General features: G+C 41.5%; 1 protein-coding gene across 1 annotated transcript in view; it reads right to left on the reverse strand.

Moving 5' to 3' along the window:
- The window catches only part of CRB2 (crumbs cell polarity complex component 2), a 228528-nt gene that overhangs the window by 3077 nt on the left and 200216 nt on the right, over positions 1-25235 (reverse strand). Inside the window, 4 exon segments of the mRNA XM_029611770.1 lie at positions 9621-9741; positions 19674-19790; positions 22189-23053; positions 24222-24387. Of these exon segments, the coding sequence (XP_029467630.1) occupies positions 9621-9741; positions 19674-19790; positions 22189-23053; positions 24222-24387 (1269 nt within the window).

The raw sequence follows: 25235 nt of genomic DNA on the forward strand, positions 1-25235 counted from the left end.
CTTGAGGACTGGACTTCGCCACCCTTGCTCTAGCATTTCACCCTGGATTCCTCCCTAGTTCATCCAGACCTCCCACCCAAAAACTGCTGACAGCAGATGAATCCAATCTCACTTGTGCTAGTCAATAAGCAGGTTTTAAAGTGTTCATGCATTCTTGATGGTGTTCATGTGTATATTATTTATATAAAAGCAAAATATGTGCAACCTTACAAACCACTTCCTGAAATGCCACAAACAGACCCATTTTGTCCATCCATATTTTTCTGCACGAACGCAGCAGTACGCCCATGCGCTGCCTGTTTTTAAAATCTGATGGGTATGCATACTATCTGCTTTTCCACGCGGAACCATTTTGAAAATGAAATTAGATTCTTATAATCCTTCTTAGGATATGGAGAAACCTACAGTGCCTAGATGTGATTTGCTTTAAAAGTGCCGGAAGGCAGAATATAAATCAAATAAATAAATACTGAACACCAAGAATCATTTACATTTTTTTTTATTGGCTCTGTAATTTCCTCCTCCTCCTGCTCTATTTTTCCAACTCACTCAGAACTATGACTGGGAACCAGCACCATCTGCCTTCATGGGCAACTACCCAGGATGCTTTACAACCTTTTCCCTCTAAGTTGGTCCTCAAAACGATGGTTCTTGGCCAAGAATTATTTGATTCTGGGCCATTAGCCTAGCTACTAGGTGTTAATGTTAGATGATAGTCAAGATTTCCCTCCCTCTGTGGGCTTTGACTGCTAGCTTCACAGCATCCCTGGCTAACCCAGGGAGAAGGCTCCTTGTCCAGGAACCAAAATCAAGTCCTCCTGCACAGAAACATATAGCACTGAAGCTGAGATACTGGGCTGGCCCCAGACTTACATAATTTTAAAGATAAATTGCATCTATGTGCAGACCTTATTTAATGTCAAGACTATCAAAAACACTTTTTCTATAATTCAGTCACTACTGGCAATATATAGTTCCACAGATCTGATAAAGGGTTGGTGTGACTTCAGTAGTGAGGCTCATGAATTGTCACAACATTCGCTACCAGATATGCCAGATTGCGGGAAAGTTAGAGATGCTGGCACTGTAAATCTTGCTGCTCCTGTTCTAATCCGTTAAAGAACTCCATTGCAGGTACTGATGCAAAGCATCAACTTGAAAAGAAACTCAGAGAGGGTAATTATAAAAACTAGGGCATTGCTATAATATAAGATGCGTCTTTTCTGATTAAAAAAAAGTTGCAGAAAACGTAACAAAATATATTCTAGGAGAGAACAAAATATAATATGAAAAAGAGGAAGCAAGAAAGCCAAGGTACAGGTATTGTTTTAAAGAATTAAGTACAGTACAGTCCTTATTAACTTTTGTGCCAATGAAATTTTAAACTTGTTGGAGAAAAATATTAATTTTCCTGTTTTACAGCACCAAAACTGCTTAAACCAGGTGGCATGTTTCTGCTCCCAGAGATGTAGGCATTCACTGCATGGTTGGAACTGAGAGCACTCAACACCATATAAATAACATCAGAAATCTTAAATGGTAAAATAACAGACTTTTCCTGCTAATTCTACTCTAGTAAAACAGAAGTGAAACCTCCTTCCCATCCTGTGAGAATATAAAGGTGCAGTTAGTCCTTTAAGTATTAATTAGTGGCATTTTCCTTGCCCTAATCAACTTGTCAATGGCTTAGGAATGGCATAAAATGTAAAGAAACTGAGCCTCCATGCGAGAGAGGCATATAACATGGCACCTGTACATTGTCTCCTCTACTTCTCCTCTTGCTTTCCAGGCCCAAGCAAAGAAGAGGTAAGAGAGTTTTCTGCTGCAACACCTTGAGCCACAAAGCACTATAGAAAAGGTTAGCTGCTCTGCCCCACCTAACAGGCTACAGCATATAGCTTCTCCCTCCCTTATACATGGTTTGTCTTTATATGATTTACACAGTACATGTTATTTCATATGTATCTTCTGCCTGAAACACAATGTATTATATTTACTTGTGACGAGGACTGCATTGTCACAGTGCAAAAGAGTGGGGATAAGGCAGTGAAAATAGCCATAAACAGCACCTTTGAGGTGGGAGAGGAAACATATAACTAACCCCTAGATTCATCAAAATGTGATACTTTTAGCATGGATAACACCTGCGATAAGGAAAAGGGCCGTGGATATGATAATTTCAGAGTTACTGCACCGTGCGCTATCTTACTGCTTCGTATAGGTCGGGGTGGGCAATTCCGGTCCTCGAGGGCTGCAAACCAGTCGGGTTTTCAGGATATCCTTAATGAATATGCATGAGAGAGACCTGCATACACACTACCTCAGTTGTATGCAAATCTATTTCATGCATATTCATTAGAGGTATCCTGAAAACCCGACTGGTTTGCAGCCCTCGAGGACCGGACTTGCCCACCCCTGGTATAGGTAGTTTATCGCAATGTTCATTAAAGTTTTCACACCCTGCGATATTTGACCTTTGTTACTTGCAAAGTGCCCTGACAGGCATTTCTGAGAGAGTGAACCTCTTTGTAAGCCTTTCATAGTAGTCAACTATACCACTATAGGAGGACCAGCTAGTAACTCAAGGTGAGGATTTGGTGGTGGTCTAGGACTTTGGGGCCAGTTTTACATGCAGAGTGAGACGTATGAAAGCACGGTTGACCTAGGTGAAGATTTGATATGATTTGGAGTGAGGAAAGTCAGACTAAGATGAGATTACTTCAGTGTTCTTTTGCCCTAGCTTGATAGAACCCTGGTAGAGAGTCCATCAAGCTAGGGCCTAAGAACACTGATGTTGTTCCTGAATCTACCCCCTTGGTGCTTCATATTGTGAGCCCAAGTTGTACAGCTTTCTTTCCATTGGAAAAGACTTGATTCCTATGCCTCATTCATACCCTTCAAGTATTTAAAAGTCTGTATCCTATCACTCCTGTCCCTTTTCTCTTCCAGGCGATACATATTTAGGTCTTTCAGTCTCATATCATATGGATTTTGATGCAAACTCCATACCATTTTGGTTGTCTTTTAGACTGTTTAGATCCTATTTCTATCCCTTTCAAGATATGGTCTATAGAACTGAACACAATACTCCAGATGAGGCCTCCCCAATGACCTAAATAGGGGCATTATCCCTTCCTTTTTGCTGCTGGTTATGTCTCTCTCCATGCAGCTCAGTATACTTCTGGTCTTAGTCATCACCTTGTCACATTGCTTTGCTGCTTTCATATCATGACATCAAATTGTTATGGGCCGAAGGCTTGAGGGCCTTCGGATTCTGTCACGAGTGCGTCCTCCATGCTGCTGAAGAACCGAGGGTTTGGAGGCCTTCAGGTTCTGTTGCAGGCGCGAGGAGCGCAGTCGCCTCTAGAGCAGATAGTGTGAGCCCTTGGGCCACGGCGAGACTCAGGGAGGAGCCCCAAGCCACACCATGGGAGGTGAGCCAGTACAAGCATGGAAAGCTAGGCAACACAAAGCTGAAAAAAGGACTAGAGGACAGGGTCTGACCTTCAGCCGGACCTGCACTCCCACGGCAACCAACAACACAATGTTGATTGATGAACGGTCCTCCGACTGTTCCAAGCCCTTTTGGACCTGCCGCTGAGTAACGGCATTGGGCAGCAGGCCAGACAGAGGACGAGGGCAGACAGAGTCCTTTGAACACAGAAGACATCATAGACGAGGGCTGAAGCGGAGACATCATAGACGAGGGCTGAAGCGAAGACATCATAGACGCTGAAACAAGCAGGAATGTGGAGGGATGCGACAATGGCACTGTACCTCAGGGCGCCCTATGCTGCCAGTACAACTGGTCAGGTCACGGACCACCCTGTCCTACACCCGCAGGAGCGGGACCAGCGCAGGAAAGGTAAAGCGCTGCACAAGCAGTCTGAAGAGGGTTTCTGCACTCCTGGCAGTCTGAAGCGGGTTACTGCACTCCTGGCAGTCTGAAGCAAGTTAAGAACATCAGGGTCAGGATCAGGAACAAACATCTAGGAACATCTGGAACCAACATCAAGGCAACAGGCGAAGACACAGGACAGGGAGCCGTCAAGACAAGCAAAGACCACAGAGGACCTGGACTGGTCTGAAGACACAGGCAACTGTGAAACCCAATCTAAAGGCAAACAGGAACTGAAGTGAAAGTCCTTTTATATATATGAAAAAAAAAGAAGGGAACCGAACATCGGGAGGTGAGGGGAAATAGTGAGATGTGTGACTGAGAGGAACCCGATCGGAAGACACCCCCCCCCCCCCCAACATCACTAAGAGCTTCGTCGGCAGTTGAAAAGCACCTTACCGCCGTGCGCCGTGCATCGCGAGCCGAAGGGGCATGACAAAGGGGTTCTCTCCTTTGTGCACCCCTTCGTGCAACCCTTTGTGCTTCATTTAAAATTCTTTCATCTATTTTTTCTGTTAATTAACCTTTTTTTTTCCAAGTTCTTACCTTTATGGCTTGTTAACAATTTTAGTTATAAATGTTCATTGTATTAGACTATGGAAATATATTTCCTGCATTTTCTGTTTTAATGTAAACCGGTATGATTTGCATTTGATGTAAGAATGTCGGTATATAAAAGTTAAAAATAAATACATAAAATAAATAAATACTGCTGTATGCAGGCAACTCCCTGGGAGGAGTTCACCTGGACCGCCCCTCACCGGCCCTATAACTGAGGTGGAGTGCCGCGGGCAGGCCCCTAGGGAGAAAGGTGTGGCCGAACCAGGAAGTCCAAGCAAGCCACAGGCAGGCCTCAAGAACAGCAAGGCCTCCCAGGCCCTGGAGCAAATCCTGGATAGTTCGCAGGTGAGGCCCTGGCTTTGGAGCGGCCTCCAGAAGAGAAGGTAAGATGCCTCCTGTGGCGCAGCTACAGGAAGGATCGCAACACAAATACTATCACCCTGAGGTCTTTTTCCCAGTCCTTACACATCAATCTCTTGCTCTCCATTACGTACAGCTCCTTTGGATTTCTGCACCCCAGATGCATGACTGTGCACTTCTTGGCATTGGATCTCAGCTGCCAAATCTTTAACCATTCCTCAAGCTTTCTTAGATTACTTTTCATTTTCTCTATTCCTTCAGGTTTGTCCACTCTGTTGCAGATCTTTGTGTCATCCACAAAAAGACAAACTTTCCCTTCTAATCCTTCTTCTATGTAGCTCACAAATATATTGAACAGAACTGGTCCCAGAACTGATCTTTGAGGCTCTCCACTTATAACTCTTCTCTCCTCTGAATAGATTCCATTTACCATCACTCGCTGTCATCCATCAGTCAACCAGTTTGTTATCCATTTTATCACATTGGGACCCACTCCCAGGTTCTTCATTGTGTTCATGAGTCTTCTATATGGGACAGTATTGAAAGCTTTGCTGAAATCCAGATAAATCACATCAAGTGCCTTTCTTTGATCTAATTCTCTTGTTGCCCAATGGAAAAAAAAAATCAATCAGATTCATCTGACATGAACTTCCTTTGGTAAAACCATGTTGCCTCGGATCCTGCAACCCGATGGATTATAGATAGTTGACTATCCTTTCCTTCAGCATTGTTTCCATTTATTTTCAGCCTCCTTTCTGCTCCCGCTTTTGTGAAGTGGGACCATAACCGCCCTCCTCCAATCTTGGGGCACTGCTCCCATTTCTAAGGATTTATTGAACAAGTCTTTCAAAGGACCTTCTAGAACCTCTGTGAACTCCCTTAATATTTTCTACTTTTATAAAATGTAGAATTCGTTAGTAGAGGCTACTTATGTGTATATACTAATTTTTATATACAAAGCATTTTGAAAATTAATCTTTAAGGTTATAAGCTAACACAATAGTGATCTGTGAACTGGGGACATGTGCTCAGAATATGAACACTTCAAACCACAAAGTGAAATGCATAAACCACATAAGACTAGAATGCAGTTTATGGAGCAAGAGAAATACAGATATTCTGCCACCTTATGCAAAGTGGCAGTAAGCAGTTTCTGTTCTGAAAGAAACCACATGTAATGGAATAGTTAGACAACAGCAACAGCAGTGACGAACTCCATCTAGCATAGCAAACAATGCACTGCTTTCCATGTATTAACGATGAGGGCACTGCCCAGTTAACAATATGATATACTTTAGAAATATTTCTGACAGAGCGCTCTATTAGCTAAAAAAGTGTGCATGCTTGTAAAACCTTAGCTTAGACCTAAATGGTAGCAGCTACATAAGTGAAAATGAAAAAGTACTTACACTGTATTTGAAAGAAGAAAGTCATGCCTGGGTAGATATTCAATCTTTTTAACTTATTTCAGTGCTGCATTTTGCTTACTGATAAATACATCTCTTACTGAATATATGGGGCTGGATCTTGATGGACCTAAGGCCTCACACTGGCTGAACATCCCACCTCCTGCTAATTACTGTCCTAACGACTGCATTGCTAAGACTTCAGGCCCTGCACATGGGTCAGCCCTGGAGGGGGGAGAGGGAAGGCTTGCAATCTGTAGACAGGGTTTTCCCCTCGTGGGCAGTTCCTCCAGTGATTAGGTGGTTGGTCATGATGTAGGTCAGGCCAGCAGCTCCAAAAAGGCTCAAGCCGATCAACAGCTGTTTTGCTGTCTTCCCCTCTCCTTTTGGGTGATTTTTGAATTTCCTACCTGCCTCACCCTGGTGCACAATATTTTGCCCTTAGGTGGATGGGGTTGAGGAAATTATCTTTTCTTTTGTTGCAGTACAGCTTTATACCTTTTTTTTTTTCAGACACCTTTATGTCACACACTCAGTAATCACCAACTGCATCGACTACTTTGACACTCCATTCCATGGCATCCTATAATACAATCTCAAACACCTCCAATTTCTACAGAGCATGGTAGTTGGACTTTTGGTAGGGGCTAAATCCATCAACCATCTCATACCAATTTTGCATCAGCTACATGGGTTCCCAATTGAGAACAGGATAAAATTCAAAACACTTTGCTTTGTTTTCAAATACATGAATCAACTGGCCCCTGAATCTCTTTCCCAACTTCTGCTCTCCTGTACCTGCATGGAGGGAACTGTGATTTTTCCAACAAGCCCTTCTATCCTCCCCCTATTAAAGTTAGCTGGTTATGTCAAACTGGCTAACTTTAGGACAGCCCTATGGACTGACCAGAGTTAGTTGCATTGGTTAAGTGGCTAACTCCGAATATCGGAGCTTATGCGATTAACTCTGGCCTGCCCCAAAATGCCTCCTGCCCACCCTCGGAATGCCTCTGATTTATGCACCTAAATTCTTGTGCTCTTAGAATTTAGGTGCATATGGCACTGAATATCTGCGGCTAAGCATTTAAATGGATAACCTTTCAGTTATCCATCTAAATGGCTTTTGAATATCGACATCACAATTGATACCCAATGTACCCACTTCCTTATTCCTACCTAATGTACTTCACTTCTCATCTATTTACTTGTTACACCTAACATTTGTTATAATCTCTTCCCCTCTTGTTTGGGATGGGTTGTGCAGGTACTGCAAATTGCAGATCATGCAAAGAATGGATACTGTTGTTACTGAAGGACTGAATAGAGAAACTGAATGGTCTGCTATCAATTCATAAATTGCTTCCTTATGAAAAGCTTATTTAGATCATCATCATGTTTTCAACTGTGGTGGCACTTTCTTAAAGGACTGAGCAGGGAAATCGAATGGTTAACCTTCTATTCATGGAAAGTTTGCCTGTACTTCCACCAGCTTTATAATTTTGTTTTAATTTTTTTTAAATATTTTTTCTTAATGCTTTTTTCACTGTTTGTGTGTTTATTTATTTATTTATTTATTTAGTTGTTGAGTTTTATATACCGTCATTCGGTAGAGCCATCATATTTAGAGTGACATCAGTGGTACAGAATAAAATGATTGATCATTGGTCCTTTTAAATAAGTTTATGTTCTGATATCAGATGTCATTAGGCCTGACAGTTGTGGTCACGTTTGAATGCAACTTCTGTGGTTCAGTTTTTAAGTACTCTGATGTCTTTTTCTTGGTATTCAGTCAAAATCTTTTTAAGATGTTGTATTGTGCCTACAGTCTCTCCAAATTAGTGAAACATTGCTTGTGCCTGGCCTATCCTCAGTGAACTTGCTTTTGATTTAATATGGCTGAAGAAGTTGGATGAGCTGGACATTAAGCCTTTAAGCTAAGTGACATGTCTGTATTATTGATCTGCATTGTCATGCTATAATTGCAGTTTTTTATGTGGGGCCTTGGAAGCTTCAGTTGGTGACTCCTTGGTTTGAACCATTTTTTTCAATAAGCATGGTGATTAAACAGTTTGTGCTTTGAGTGTTTTTTGTTACCTGCAAGACAAAACTAAAATGATTGGTACATGATAATATTATGAGCACTTTCGCCGAACATGGTGGCTGCTATGCACGTGATATGATATTAAGGAATAGGTAAAATAGTAGCCCTTAATGTTATATAATCTACCTTGGGCCTACCTTTAGGGAAAGGCAGAATATCAAATACTTATAAATAAATACATGAGGCTCATGGCTGTAACCTTGGGTTATTTGATGAGGGAACCAGGATTCTAATGGGTCTTTGGTGGGCTTTAATGGTCCCTCGATAGCTGCAATAGGTCAGATTTAGATTTTAGTTAGGGGATAGGTCTATCTATATATAAACTTCTACTGGTAGGATGGGGATATTCCCATATGTTCTAAATGGTATAATGTTACTGCTGGTGGAGGTCTGGCCACACTTGTTCTCTAACAGACAGGATAGAACCTCATATATTATGGGAGGGTACAGTTACGTGGTTTCTTGGATAGTCAGGGCTTTTGTGGCCTAAGGCAGTCATGTATGGTGAGGATGATACCATGAACCCATAATTGGGATTTTGGAATGCTAATAGTTATTTTATTGGATTTACTGTGATATTCAATTATAACATCATTATTATTATATGTTCTTTTGTTGAAAAACTGCTTGCTGCTTCAGCCATGCAATTCAATTATAAACATGTTATATTTGCAACACTGTTATATGTTTATATTGGGTTTTACAATACACAAAAGTAGTGGGATTGAGGAGTGGGTAATTGGGTAGTTTTGATGATTGTGAGATGAAGCGGTAACTGAAAAATATGTGGATGCTTGAATTGTGTAAGTATTACTTTGTGTTTTGTTGACTAATGTTTGCATTTGTGGTATTGTTTTTACATCCTTGTTCTCTAGGTGTTCTGTTTGTTAACTTTGTTATGTACTAATGTTGGTGCTTAGTTAATCTCATAAAGTCCTAATGCTGGTGTTTATTTATGCATTGTACTAGGTCTTGCACTTTTTATTTTTTGATAATGTAATGCTGTTGCTGTTCATGATTTACAGATTCTATAATATAATTTTTATTATTTAAAATTTTTCTGATGAATGTTTTTTAAAATTCTGTTTGCATGGAATGGCAATTAGTAAATTTCTATTTAAATTAAATTACTCCACATGTAAGTTTAAACACTGGTTTAATAAAGATTTTTATGATAAGAACAAGGGACAAATGCATGAGTTGTTATAACTATGACAAAAATGCTGAATTCAGTCCCCTCTTGTGTATCAAACATAAAATATTCTTGCAGTCCCATACAGTACAATGAAATTACCTCACAACGCCCTCCAGTGAAGCTAGCATTACAAATGCACTTGTATTTATTTACTAAGTCCTGGCAGGTTCCTCCATTCAGACACGGATTTGATTCACAGTCATTAATATTGATTTGACAGCTGGAAGGAAGCCAAAACAATTATTAGAATTTACATTAGCAAAGGTTTCCACACGTTAATTTGGATTGCAATTGGTTAACCATACAGTGAGGATATTCATCAGATTAGTTTGTTTATTTCATTTATTCCTTTTTTTGTTTTATCATTGATTGTGTTGAAAGCATTGATGCTTTCAGCACCTTGCATGTGAGAACCTTATACCTCTTTAAAATTCTTGCATATAAGTTAGATTTCATCATTTATGTTAACGCTCACTGGTTAGATTACTTTCTTTTTGTGAATAGATTTTGTCATTTTACTCCTGTAAAAATATCTGAATAGGGATAATGATATATGAAATGGTTAGACACCATAATGATAAAAGTGGTATCATGCTTTAGGTCCAATAGCAGAACAACAGGGTCTTATTTGTGGCTTTCACATTGCTCAAAAGTATATGAGGCCAGTCTTACACTGATGAGATGATCTTTTCAGCTTCCTTAACATTTACATTTTAAAAAGTAACTTTTCTATTAAAGATCAAAACAAAGCGCTTCCAAAGCTAACTTGTTTACATCAAACCAGGTCCTCTGCAAGTCTAGAATACTGAACATCCCTTCCGCTCAATTCACCTTCCTCATTTGGCTGTGGCTGCAAATCTTAGCCTATACTGTGAAAATAAATTTCTGTCTGAAATGAGAGTTTTACTGAATTTCCAGCTTTCCCAGCTAATGACAGCAATGCTTCAATATTGGCAGTTAAGCAATGAATTAACAGCTAATGTGTTAAGTAATGTCACTATTCAAATACAAGTAGGGGTAAAGTCTGGGTTCAGAAGTTACATGCAGATTTTAGGGATGTGCATTCATTTTTTTGTTTTCATTTTTAGTACACGCAGGGACAGTAATTTTAAAATGGGAGTGGGAGCCCATATACATGTGTGTGTGGGCTCATGGCTAAATGTGCTGAAGTGAGGGAATTTTATGACAGACACGCGTCAGGCCATGACCAGTTTCACCAGTTCGTCCACCAGTTTGCCCAGTCTATATCTAGGGCCTCAAGATTCCCATGGTTCTTTAGCCCGTACTCTCCCCAGTTAACCCAAACCCCATCAAGCATTCATATTTGGCTAGAAATGATTTTATTCTAACTTTCACCTCATCTGTAGCAGATATAAAGTTGCACCGAAATGCACCTGGACATGCGCCCAGGTGAGTAGCTGCATGTACGCATATCTCTTGGCACCGCCCCGGAATGCCCATGCCCCACCCACATTCCACCCCTTTTTTTTTTAATGCGAAATACTCACTCATCGATACTTGTGCACATATGTGGGTGGCTTATAAAATCTGGAGGACACGCATATGTGGAAGCTGCACGCACACCTCCCAGTTTTGGCACGCGTTTGACTTAAAATTCACCTTTAATTCTTTTAGTACAATTTAATGCATACTAATGTGATGTAGTGCGCATTAAAATGAAACCAAACCAAAAAAAAACCACCCAAAATAATAAAAATAAAATGAAAATGAAAAATATTTTTTAGCTGCATATCCCTAACAGACTCCCACATTGTCAACGTGAATTTATGTGCATATTTTCACTTTGAAAATTCCCACGAAATTGCTCTGGTGCATACACAAATTCACCGGCCCAAAGTTACAGCATCTCTATTGGGATTGTAACTTGAGCAGGTTAACTTATACACATAGGGCCAGATTTTCAAAGGGTTAACGCTCGCCGAGCCTATTTTGCATAGGCCCGGCGAAGCGCGCAAGCCCCAGGACGCGCGTATGTCCCGGGGCTTTGTGAAAGGGGTGGGGCAGGACCGAGGCCTCCGGCACAGCGGCCATGCCGGGGGATCGCGTGCTGGCACTCGGCTGGCACGCGCAACCTACACGTGCCCAGAGGCAGGCACAACTTATTAAACAAAGGTTGGGGGGGGGGGGGAGGGGGTTAGATAGGGCTGGGAGGCGGGTTAGGTAGGGGAAGGGAGGGGAAGGTGGGGGGGGGGGGGGGGGGTGGAAGGAAAGTTCCCTCTGAGGCCGCTCCAATTTCGAAGCGGCCTCGGAGGGAACGGGGAAAGCCATCGGGGCTCCCCTAGGGCTCGGCGCACGCAAGGGGGTGCACTAGTGTGCGCCCCCTTGCGTGGTCGACCCCAGATTTTATAAAATGCGTGCGGCTGCGTGCGCATGTTATAAAATCGGGCGTACGTTTCTGCGTGCACAGGTTTTAAAATCCGGCCCATAGAGAAGAATTGTAAAAGCCTGGCACTTGCATTAATTAGGGATGTGTGAATAAGTCAGGTTTACTTGCACCGAACAGATGTTAAAAGCTGCCGAGATACGCGTGTATCTCCAGCAGTGCACACATCTCGAACGTTTTCAAAAGGTGTGGGGAGTGGGTGTGGCATGGGCGTTTGGGTGTGACCCTGAGGTGTGTGCGTAAATACTGACACGGCTTGCCCTGTGCCGAGCTCCCCTACCTCGTAACTTTACTTCTGCTGTGAACGGCGTGTAAGTTAAAAATTAAAGAAAACTAGGCAGATTTAGAAAATAACCACTGCTATTACTGGCATCAGTAGCGTGGGATATACTTAGTGTCTGGGTACTTTCCAGGTACTTGTGACTTGGATTGGCCACTGTTGGAAACAGGATGCTGGGCTTGATGGACCCTTGGTCTGACCCAGTATGGCATGTTCTTAGGGTTTTAAGGGTTAGGGCTAACTGGAGGAGTAAAATCTATTAAACTAGGGGGGTTTGTAGAACCTAGATTTTAACTTGGTGAACTGGGGACGAACTGGTAAAACTGCGAATGGCATAGGTGTGTGCCCCTTTTAAAATCTCACAATTTATGCGGTAGACTGGAGATTTGTGCGCACATGTTCACATGGCCAGACTGTTTTATAAAATGCGTGCATATGTTTTAAAATGGCTGCATCCTTTGGCACGGGCTGATGTATGCACGTAAATGTGCAGACATGTGCTGGTTTGAAAGTTACCGTCATACTTTTTAAAATAAAAAAAATATGGGCCAGATTTTAAAAGGGTTACGCGCATCGGGCCTATTTTAAAAAGGCCCAGCGACGCGTGTAAAGCCCTGGGACGCATGTAAATCCCGGGGCTTTACAAAAGGGGGCGGTCCAGGGGTGGGGCGGTCTGGGGGCAGGGCAGGGCCAGAGACCTCCGACAGAGCAGCCATTGCCGCTGTGTTGGAGGATCGCGTGCCGGCAGCCTGCCGGCACACGCAACTTGCGCCTGCCTTTGGGCAGGCGCAAATGGTATGACAAAGGACAGGGGGCTTAGAGTAGGGCTGGGGGGAGAAAGGTTAGGGGAAGGGGTGGGAAGGTCAGGTTAGGGGGAAGGTAAATTCCCTTCCAGGCTGCACCGATTTCGGAGTGGCCTGCGAGGGAACGGGGGAAGGCAGTGCGGCTCGGCGTGCACAATTGTGCATCCCCTTGCGCATGCCGACCCCTGATTTTATAACTTGCGCATGCAAGTTATAAAATCGTGGGTACATGTGCGCGTGCCGGGTAGCTCGCGCACATGTATGCCCGCACGCACCTTTTTAAAATCTACCCATATGTGCTGAAGTCTCAAGTCCATCCCCTAGAACAGCTCTTCCTGGTGCACGTTAAAGTTTGAGTAAAACTGAATTACACTCATACATTTACATGAATGGAGCCCTGGGCAATTTTATAAAGCCATTTACATGCATAAAGCCATATTTTATGCATGTAAATAGCTTTGAAAATTCACCCCATGATGTTTTACATTAAGTGGCGTGTGTAATTAGCTCTCTCCTTGTTGTGGTCTAAAGACATAAGTCATTTACAGCACATTTTCTGAGGAAGCATTATTCCTTGACTGTGAGTTCTACTGTCATATAACTGTTAATATACAGTGAGAAATGCTTCAACATACGTTATTTATATTAACTGGCATCAAAATGTCACAGGTGATGGTTGTGGCAGAAGGTAGGAAGAAGGATTTCCTGAAATTCCTTACCACTTTTATGACGAGATGTAGCAGGGGACTCACCACAGGAGGAGCAGCTGAAATGGCGGCATTGCTAGATAGAATGGTAGGGATGTGCAGCCCAAAAATGTTCAGTTCAGTCAGTTTTTGGTTGGGGGGGGGGGGGATCGGGGGGAGCAGGGGAGGGTGTTTTTCAGTATGTTTACATTTTATTTTTCAGTTTTGTTCATTTCCTGAACCAAAAACATTACATTCCAATCCCCCTTCCTCCCCCCCACAAAAAAAAGGACTTCCCAAAGCCATCCCACCCTGACCCAAAGCCTACCTGAGGCCCTTTTGACTCCTCTCCTGCCCCTTCATGCAAATTCTTGGCTAGGCTCAGTCAGGGCCTCCCTGAGCCCCCTCCTACCTCCATGGACCCGGGCACCAGAGCCAGGGAATCTCCTTCCTCTGCCCTCATTTACAGTCTTTCGACTGGTCCAGCTAAAAATGAAGGAAAGGGCAAGAGTGAAGCCACTCTTTCTAATCCTGGTTGCCGGTGACTTAAAATAGTACTGGCTGTTTAAAAATACCAAAGGAAATTACCCCTGTAATCACTAGAGCATTTTTTGTTTCAAAAAAACCACTGCAATCAGAACCTGTGGAAACACCTGAACAGCCCTCTATGAATTTGTCTGAATTGTTAGAATTGTCTATAAATACTGAAGTTAAATCAAGAGGAACCCTATTGATATCTTTTGCTTTTGAGCAAGATAGAAATTTGGTGCTAAAATTTTTCTTTCGAAACAGATCTGTTCATTTTTATGGACAAAATATATGGATATATCCGGACGTGGTCCGTAATACCCAAGAACGAAGAAAGAAGTTTTTACTTATGAGAGATGAAGTGGTTAATAGAGGAGCTAGCATGGTATTAAAATATCCTTGCAAATGCCTCCTGAAATATCAGGAGGCAAAATATATTTTTTTAGATCCACAACAATTAAGGGATTATTTGGATGGGAAGGTTTGATATTGCTGTACTATAAATGTAAGGGTTAGTCCTATGTTGTTCGGTAATTTTGTTTTACCTAATGTTGTTATTCTTATTTGATTGAGCTCTATAAATTCCTCATCTTGGTCCCGTATTACCTGGAATAAGAGACCTTTTGGAAAATGACTATATATTGTTTACCTTTGGAAACTAATGTTTGGCTCTCTGTTTTTCTTTTGATATATGATGTAATATATCTAAATTCATAAATAAAAAATTAAAAAAATAAAATAAAATAGTACTGGCTGCCTGAGGCCAGTGCCAAAGTGACGTCATTTGGCCTTACAACATAATGGTGCCAGCCACATCTGAGAAGGAAGCTGAAGTAACATTACTTTGGCACTGGTCTCAGGGCCACTGGTGCCACTTTTAAATATCCTGGAATGCAAGACAGGAGTATTGCAGGAGGGGGATTGGAAGGCCTTGGGGAGGCCTTTTTTTAAAACATTTTTAATATGAAACAAAAATACCCGAAATTTGTGAGTATTTTTGTGAGAGGCCATTTTCGGTTCGTTCCATTCATCCCATTTGCACATTCATGCAAAATAAATGCACATCCCTATAGAGTGGGTCTTTCATGTTCCTAGCTCTGCCTGTAGTGTTTTGTCACTAACATTTGGATACGCTGAATCTAGCAGATGGCATGCTAATATCGGCAAATAGTTAGAAAATGGAAAAAATCTCCACAATCGAAAATAATCCCAAAAAGCAGAGTGTGGAGCCAACTAATCAAAGGATCAGTCTAAAATCATCAAAACATTATCTTATATTAATAAAAAAATAATTATTAATATAAAAAATCAAGAGCATATAATCAGCAGCTGTTCATGTCCTCTGACACGGACTGTGTTTCACCATCAGACTGAATTGGTCGGGACACGTAAGCCTAAAAATAACAATAGCATATACTTAATGGATAGATCAACCAATTACCAAGAAAAATAGTAATATCAAAGAATTGCATGCGTACAAATTAGCAGATGTGCACGCAATTAGCACATATTAGCTTAAATGCTATTTTATAAAACGTAAGCATATACTGTATGAGCAAGTAATGATGCATGAATAAACTTGCTCTTATAAAAAAAGGGCAGGCCAGGAGTGCTCCAGGGAGGTGGCCAACATTTATGCATGTAAATTGTTATTTTAAAGCCTGCTAATCTGATGCATGTCTGTATGCTACTTGCATACATTTACACTTGCTAATTATCTAGTCTAAGTGAGAATAAAATTATTTATAGTCAAATGCTAACTGTGTGAGGGGTCAGGATAAACTGGGGGGAGATCAGACTGAAGAACCAGGAGGATCTTGTTGATCTAGAGATAGATTAGGCAAACTATTGGACTGATTGATAAAACTGGTAATTTCCTTCACATGTGCATGTTACAAAATTTGATGAGTTAGAAATGTAAAAGCCAACAAATGCTAAAAAAATAAAAATACACGAGTTAAATCTTCATGAGTAAATGATTAAAATTAGGAGCACAAATACTCACATATAGGAGATTTATGCCACTTATCTGGATAAATTTTAACTTTTCTGGGTAAGTAGCAGTTTTGCTGCCACTTTACTGGATAAGTCTCAAAAACTGCTACTTATGCAGCTAAGTAATATAGCAGGTAAGTATTAAAATGCTACTTATCTGGCTATGTTGAAAATACATGCCGCATATCTTTTGGATGAACGAGCATGTTGTTGGGTTGATTTAAGCGTATTTTGTACAGTGTTGGCAACAATTGCATACACGATACCAAATGCAAGTGATTGTGCATGCGTGTTCATCTACGTGCAGTTACCTTATGCATGTTGAGATACAGCTAGGGGCTTATTGCCCAATGCTAAAGGAGTGACTGAACATCCAGGCGAACATATGGCAAATGTGATGAATTCGGCTGAAGCACATGTGAGAGAGGTGCAACCTGTGGAACATATGCAGCCTGTATCCAGACTGAACTATTTGGAGGTCCTTGGTTATATGGCACCACATGTCCAGGAAAAGTTGGATTCTGCCCCTGACTGGAACAGATGGATGCAGATTGTTCAAAGGGATTAAAAACTGGGCCCAGGCTTAGGCTGTTTCGGTTGAGTGGATTTTGACTGATGTCGCTCCCTTTGTCTAGGCCTGGTGGAGACAGCCTGTTGGCATTGAGTTGGGAGGGGTTGTGGATGGTATTGTTGATAAGTCCGAAAGGGGCGCCTGTGACAATAAGGTTGTTTATTACAATAGAAGGGCTGTCCCATCGAGAAGAATTGAACTGCCACGTTTTGGTCATTTATCTGTGTGGCCATCTCTCAAAGCTTTTCTTCAAAGAGATTATCACTGAGATAGGGGTGGTCTGCTGTTTTTTTTCAGGAACATCCTTCTATATGCTGCTGGCTTAAAGCCATGCCATGCAATGTGCTCCAGTTGATGATGTAGATGTCTGTGAAACAGAATAAAAAAACTTTGTAGATTGAGCAGAGTAGGTGGCAAATGCCCTCTTCTGCACTCAAAAATGGTTGAGGTTAGCTCAAAGATCCTTCCTCAGTTTGGAGGAAAGGCTTCAGCTTTTGGAGACAGTCATGGATGTACTGTATCATATAGAACTGATGAATGGTAATGTTCACAGTCAGCATGAAAACTTGAAATACTTTCTTGCCAAAGTGATCTAGAAACTTGTGGCCTTTTCTTGGTGGTGCATTAGAATGGATACAAGTCATCTTCACCTTTTCCATAGCAGATTCAAATACTGCTGAATGGTGTGGCCATTGAGCACTACCAAACACTGGAGATTGTTGAACTCTGCACTTTAGGTCCAGTTTTCTCAGTCAGCACGCAGGCAATCAGCGTTTCCCACATTATCATCGACAGAGCCTTAAGAATGATGTGGCCAGGTAATGCCACTGGTTCAGATGGGGTGTCAAGAACTTATAGAAGGACCAGCAATTCAGAGCAAAGGTCTTTGTCCTTACAAACATTGATACCCAGGGCTGTTCCCATCTTCTCAATGAACTTTGAGTATGAGAGATCTTCTGGAGGTGATTGTGCTATGCCGGCTCTGGCAGTGGGTCGTTCACCATCTGCTTTTTCTTTTGCAACATCTTGAAGATAGAAGGTCTCTAAGAGAGATTAAAGAAGTTGGAATTTCCTTTCTTCCCATTAGTTTTTTTTCCTTTTAGAGGTGGCAGTGAGGCAATGAATTTAAGGAAGTTTTAGAAGAAAAAATTGTATTTTGAGAAACAATTCTGAGGAGAGGCAGAGTACATGTTTGTGTAAATGCTAGGACAAAAACTGACTGAAGAGTCTCATGAATTCCTGCACTTGCTCAGTAGAGTTTAAAGCTATGGATAGATGAGTCCATTCAGTGTCACTGAATGACATCACCCACATGTAATGGCTAATTCAGCCTGCTGACCAACGGAAACAATATTTTTATCAGTCGGTTTCTTAAAAAGTGACATGGTAAAAAGATTCATCATGCAGAGTAATCAAAATGTCTAGAAAAGGGTGAATATGATGCACAAACTATAAATTTAATTCATGTGTGTTAAGTCACTCAAGAAACATAAAAAATTGTATCTCTATACCCAGCCAAACTAAAAAGATAGGATCAATATGCCAAAGCTAAACAGGAATCAACAGCCAAAATGATGATGAATATAGCCAAGTTGACTCAAAATTGGACACACGTAGACATGTGATTGTATGAGGGTAAGATCTTGCATTTGCTATTTATTATTTTTCCTTGTCTGATCTGTCTGCTAAGTATGTGTTATATTTTATTGTGATTTTTAGGCTTCTGTGACCCTCCTGATGCAGCCCAATGACAAAACACGGTCTATATTAGGGGACTTTAACAACTACTGGATTATACACTCTTGATTTTCTATATTAATAATAGAATTTTTTTTATTAATAGAAGATATTTTTTGCAGATTTTGATTAATTTGACTGATCCCTTGAGTAGTTTGTTTCACACTCTGCTATTTTATGCTAATATCAGTGCTATGTTATAATTATCTGTAGATTAAAAAACCCCACAGTAGAATAAAGCCCTAACATCAAGTCAAGGATAGATCAACCTGTCCACCAAGTGACTTACTAATGTTAGAGGGAAAAACATGATGTGACACCCTGAATTAAAGGCAGCTGACTTAGAATCTAATATTTTACATAGCATACTATTTTCTTAATTTGAAATTATTTCACAAGAACAATATATTGTAAATAATAACAGAAACAGATCTCATGATGGGATTCACCAATGAGAGATGTTAAATTGTGCCGATTCCATTTCCAGTCTGCACATTGTTGTTAAATGTGCCAACAATCTTGGACAGAGGAGTCAACATGATGTCCTCCATAATGAATATAAAATTACCATAAAAAGAATCAAACCTTAATCTAGCAAAAACTTTAGCGCTATACAAAATAATATGAGGTAGATGTTCAGCCACTAAAGTTAGCCGGATAAATATATATTGACTAACAAGTGTGATATTCAGTGGGACAGCCGCACCACTAAATATACTTAGCTATCTAAAAATTAGCTGGATAAGTTTATCTGGCTAACTTTAGACCTGCTCAATAGCAGGTTTAACTCATCCAGCCAACTTAGCTGGATAAGGCTGAATAAGCAGCTATGCACTGGAACACCCCATCCCACTCACCATTTAGCTGGATAATTATCTGGCTACATGGCGGCTGCTGAACAACATGGGCGCTACTTAACCAGATAAATCTGAACTTATAAGTGGCACTAAAGATCAACTTCTATATGTCTATCTTTTAAAAACTATTCATTCTTTCTTTCAACTTATGCTTTTAAAATTCCATTTCCAATAAATTTGCATCTCCAAAAGTTTACAAATCAATTGGAAAACCTGCCAAGGAAAATACATTGTATCTGAATATAGCAGGATCCATCAGAAAACAACTGCAATGAAGACTACATAGCATACGTCTTTCCTGTGAATCCAGGCCTGCAGGTACAATTGGCTCCCCAGAAACCACTGGTGCATTTGCCATCATTCAGACAGGTAACGTTCTTGCCACACTTTTCTGGCGGATACAGCCATCTAGAAACAGGGAAATATGTAAAGCATGAAGTTTTTAATTTTCAAAGTAACTGTGTACCTCTTTGCTAAATGATATAACCCTTTATATTAATGCTGTTAATTTCTACCTTTCTGGTTTTAAGCTATAAAGTCAGTCAGAGGGTGATCCCTAAACTGTTATGTTTTGGAAGGTATTTTTTATTTCTGTATACTCCTTTCTTGCCAGATTCACTGATCGTGTGGTAGAAGGATATGAACAGCTAAAATGCAGACTCAGAATAACTGTGCAGAGGGAAAAATTTGTTTTGGTTTATTAATTTGTTTTGCGGGTACCTCAATTCATTTCATTAAAAATGAAAACAAAAATATTCATTAATTTGTTCCAATATTTTTTATTTTACAATGAAGTCAATGGAAGAAGGCCCCATTGACTTCGCTGGAAAAAAAATAGTCCAAGGACCTGGCTGAGGCAGAATCCTGTTACCAAGGGGCTTGATCAAGGATGGGGCCGATCGCCAAAGCCCAAGCCTTCTCCTAGGCCAAGGTCCAGCCTGAGGTCACCAAGGTCCAATCTTAGGCCTGGATCTGAGGCTGGGGCTCATCACCAAAGCCCAAGCCTGGATATAGGCTTAGGCCTGAGGACAGTCCCAGTCACCATGGCCTAGGCCCATGTTCAAAATCAGGGTCCAGGCCTAAGCCCAAAGCCAGAGCCTGGCCCATAACTGGGTCCAACACAGATGCCAGGGCTCAGCCTGAATCTGGATCCCAATTGCTGAGACCTAGCCCCTGGTCTGATGTTGGGACCCAGCTGAGGCTTAGCCCCAGGTCCAACACTGAAGCCAAGTCTCAAAGCCTAGGCCTAGTCCAAGGCTGGATCCCGGTCACAATAGTCTTGGCCTGATGCCATGGCTTGGTCCAAGACTGTATTCTAGTTGCTGAGGCCTAGGCTCAGGACCAAGCCAGACACCAAGGCCTCAAGTCCCATTGGTGAGGCCTGAGCCCGATGCTAGAGCCTGGCCAAGGTCACATCCTGTTACTGGGAACAGGACAAGAGTAGACCCAAAGGCGTGACAGATGGTCTTTCAGCATCTTCCATCTTGACCAGCCATTAAAAATGATGTCCTCCACCTGGAGGACACACTGCAGTGATATTACTGCAGTGTCTTCCTCCAGAACTGATAGCACTATTTTGTTGTACGGCTATACAGCAAAATGGAGACATCTGCTCTCGAGGAAGGCACTATAGTAATGTCACTGCAGCAAGTCCTCTGGGTAAAGGAGGTCATTTTTAGTTGCTGGATCAAGAAAAAAAAATGCCAGAAGACTTGCTCCTGGTCCTGCAGGCCTACCTTTGTCCTGATCCCAGTGCTGTTAATGTGTCCTTGGCTGGGCTCCCGCAACAATCCTGGTGTCAGGCCCAGGGTTAGGTCGTGGGCCTGGGGCTAGGCCCAGGTCTCAGCAATGGAACATGGCCTCAGGCCAGCACTGACATCAGACCTAGACCTGGGCCTTGGTCCCTAGGTCTCAGTCTTGGGTCAGGCCCTGAAATTGAGCTTGGGCTTCAGTGACAAGATCTGGCCTCAACTGGGACCTGGCATCAGGCCTGAGGACTAGGCCTTGTGTCTAGGCCTGGGCCTTAGTGACCAGAATATGGCCACAGGCCTTGGCACAGACCCCGGTGATGGGACTTGGCCTTGGCTGAGCCCCTCCATCAGACTAGGTCTAGGCCTCAGGCCTAGGGCTGGGCCTCAATGACTGGGAACTGGCCTAGGTGAAAGAAACCTGGAGTCAGACCCGTGGCTATGTTCAGGACCAGACCTCAGCAGCGGGATTTAGGGCAGAGGCCTGGCTCTGCAAAAGACCCTTATTTTTTGTGCAAAAATACAAAACATGAGTATTTTTGGCTGAGACCTGTTTTCAGTTCACATCATTTGTACAAATAAAAAATGTCCTCATTTGTTGTATTTTTCACATTTGTTCAAAACAAATGCATATCCCTATCGTCCATGATTCTCCTTGGGTAGTCCTCAGCAGAAGAGTCCTGCTAACACTAATCTCATCCTTCATAATGCTTTTCCTTGTATTTGGTGGCATTTAAATTGACAAAGGGGCTTGGATCCTTTTTAATCTCGTTTATATCAAGATATGCATCCCATTGAGTACAGTGAGTTTTTAGGGAGATAAAGAGAGATCTTCAAAGGGAACACCTACTGAAGAGAGTTTTTAAATCAAGTATTAGAGAAAGTTGCAACATAATTGCAGAAAACATAAAAACAAAACAAACTTGGATTCTGTGCCTTTATGAACCATTCTAACTTAAAATTTGTGGTTTTTAATTTACTGAATCCATCAAATGAAGTATTATTTCTTTAATTCATTGCAAGTTACTAAGATGTTTTCAGACATATCACAAACATACTCGCAGTGAGTTCCCGTGTACTGGGCTGTACAGCTGCATGTATAGGCATTAATTCCATCTATGCAGGTCCCCCCATTCAAGCACTGATGTTGCTGGCAGTCATCTACATTGGTATTACAGTTTCTTCCGGTATATCCTGAATAGCATGTACACTGATAAGTTGCCACTAAGTCTGTGCAGTTACCATGGACACAAGGACTGGATTCACAGTCATTAATGTTTGCCTCACATTGAGGTCCTTCCCATCCTGCTTTGCAAGCACAGCTGAAAGAATTAAATAAATCCTGACACACTCCATTATTGAGGCAAGGGCTGACAGAACACACATCAGCTCCATTACACCCTAACTGAAGGGCACCACTGTATTTAACAAACTGTGCCTGCTGTGGAAAAAGTTGGCCTTCAGTAAATGGAAGATAGATTCCTCCAACGCTCACTTGTCCAAGGCAGCCTGTGAAATTTTCAGCTAAGTTCATCAGAACCTCTTCCTGCAAGAAATTCAGGCTGCCAGCATGTCCTTGAAGAGTCATATTCCTGGAGCTGTCCAGTTGGGCCAACCATCTTGATGAAACCGCCAAGGGGTCTTCCATAAGCAAAACCACGCTGTGCCACAGTGCATCTGAAACGTCTGTGTCACTTAAGAAGTGCACTCCTTCTAAACTGTTTCCACTTCGAATGTTTACAAATAAGAAGGAATTCTGAATGCCAATCTGGAGAGAATCCATTTCCTTAGTGGCATGAAGCAAAATGGCATTTGTAGCTCTGGTTCTGAAATTCAGTGTAATAGCTGTAAGATCTTGAGCTATGGATGTATTGAGAATGTACTTTACCACTCCTTTGCTCTGAAATGTTGCATTAGCCAGACCTGTGGATAAAAGAAAATATTATATGAACTGTAGTAAAAGATCTTATTAATTCTGTAAGAAAATGCCAAGTCCATACATATTTCCTATTTTCTAGTCCTACTCTCCATTTTATTACTCATCTAGTCATTATTCAGTCCCACATGCAGCTTTATCTTTTAGAGGGGTAGTTTTTTTTTAGCCTGTAGTATAAAAAACAACAGAGAGGCTGATGGCACCTTACAGACTATGCTCCCCTGCTGTTTCCATCTCTTCTAGGCACTTTTCTGCACACTGTGCCAAGATAATACATACGGTGTCCTCCCTCCCAGGCTCCTCATGCATATGCACCCACCTGCTCCACTACACTTCACGCATCTGATGAAGGAGATTCTTCTGCTTGAAAGCTTATGCCTCAATAAATCTGTTAGTCTGTAAGGTGCCACCAGCCTCTCTATACTTTTGCCTATCATTTTCCACTGAGCACTTAGTCCATTGGCCATCCTAATGATCATTTCACCGCATAGCCTGATCATTTCACTGTCATGCTGTGGCAGAAGTACAGTCTTGTGTGACAAAAAAAAAAAAAATTGCAGAAATTCTCAGCCCCTTACAGATGTACTACGGAAAGATGATTTTCCTTGACCGGCTATGGAAGATCCATAGATTGCATGGGAATTTCCTTTAGTTTAAGAGGCCCTACCAAGTCCCACAAAGAATGCAGATTGTCTGGATTTTGCATTATATAACTTTTTCTTTACAATGCCCTGTCATAGGCCAATCAGATAAATCCGTTTTGTCTAGTCTTTTCATTTTTTTTTTTAAGCATCCTTTCCCAAAGCTTTCTGGGGTTTGTAGTTCTGTTTTCTAATGGGATACAAATCCCAGCATAGTTTGGGTTTGGATTTTAGATTTATTTACACTCCTTTGAAGAATATGAGCTCAGGGTGAGTTACAATTCAGGTAATGTAGTTATTTCCCTTCCACAGATGGCTAGCAATTTAAGTTGTACCAGAGGCAATGGAGAGCAAAGCACAGCCACTTTGCTTTTCTCATTGTCTCTTCGACTAAAATCAACAGCGAGGGCTCATTGCTCCATGGAAATCAGTGCAGCATTGTCTCAATATACATCCTATCATAAGAAACAGCCTTAAAAAATAATTTTACAGACGCATAAGAAGCAGTACTTACATGCATACCCCTGAGGAACATTCTTGCAGTTGGTCATTTTGGGGCATGGATTACTTTCACACCAGACACGCTTCTCGCATGTCTTCCCAGTGAAGTTGGCTGGACAGTAACATTCAAAATCATTCCATGTAACAATGCAGGTCCCTTCATTTTTACAAGGATCGGGCTATAAAAAAAAAAAAAAAAGGAGGTAGTGTTGTCATATACATTACAGAGGTAAATATTCAGCACTGGCCATTTAAGTATCTTAGCCTGATGTGACTTATCCGGCTAAGTTACAAGGGATATTCAGTGGCATGGCTATGTCGCTGAATATCCACGTATATCTTGCTACTTAGCCAGATAAGTTATATCTAGCTGAGTTAGACCAGCTCTATGGCTGGTATCCTAACCAGATAAGAGCGAATAACACTACTTAACTGGTTAGGTGAACTGGGTAATTATTGCCGCCCCGATCTGCTCACTGCCTGCCCACAAACTGACCGGCTATCTAGCAGCCACTGATTTTCAGCAGATTGCTAGATAACTGGATAAGTTCTGCTTAACTGGCTATCGAGTGCTGAGCGCTTTCAATATCGGGCCATGTAGTTTTCAAGTTTCTTATCCTTAAGTTTGTGAAGTACGTATATCCTTTCAACACTGCTGAAACCCACAGGCAATTTAGATCAGAAACTGTTAGCAGTTTCAGGTTATTTTTCCTTATATTTATTTAACTTAACAGTAATTTGCAGTGTGGTTGCAGTTTCCCTTCACAATTGCATGTGGATATATGATGCCAGGCTTTCAAGTTTCGTTGTACTTTTATAGAGAGAGTCAGACAATAGTATGCCTTTGTACAGTGTTTTCAGCTCCAGCACAAAATCATTCTCAACCCTAACAATATTTTACTGTTCATTAACAGAATATGGCAACAGATAGGATCTGTGAATCAGAAAGTTTCTTGTTTGCAAAATTACTTATATCCAGACAGTTGACCAACAATTAAATACATTTCATACTTGTAAGGCTAGTACT

This window comes from Rhinatrema bivittatum, chromosome 8 (assembly GCF_901001135.1).
Source record: "Rhinatrema bivittatum chromosome 8, aRhiBiv1.1, whole genome shotgun sequence".
Lineage (NCBI taxonomy): Eukaryota > Metazoa > Chordata > Amphibia > Gymnophiona > Rhinatrematidae > Rhinatrema > Rhinatrema bivittatum.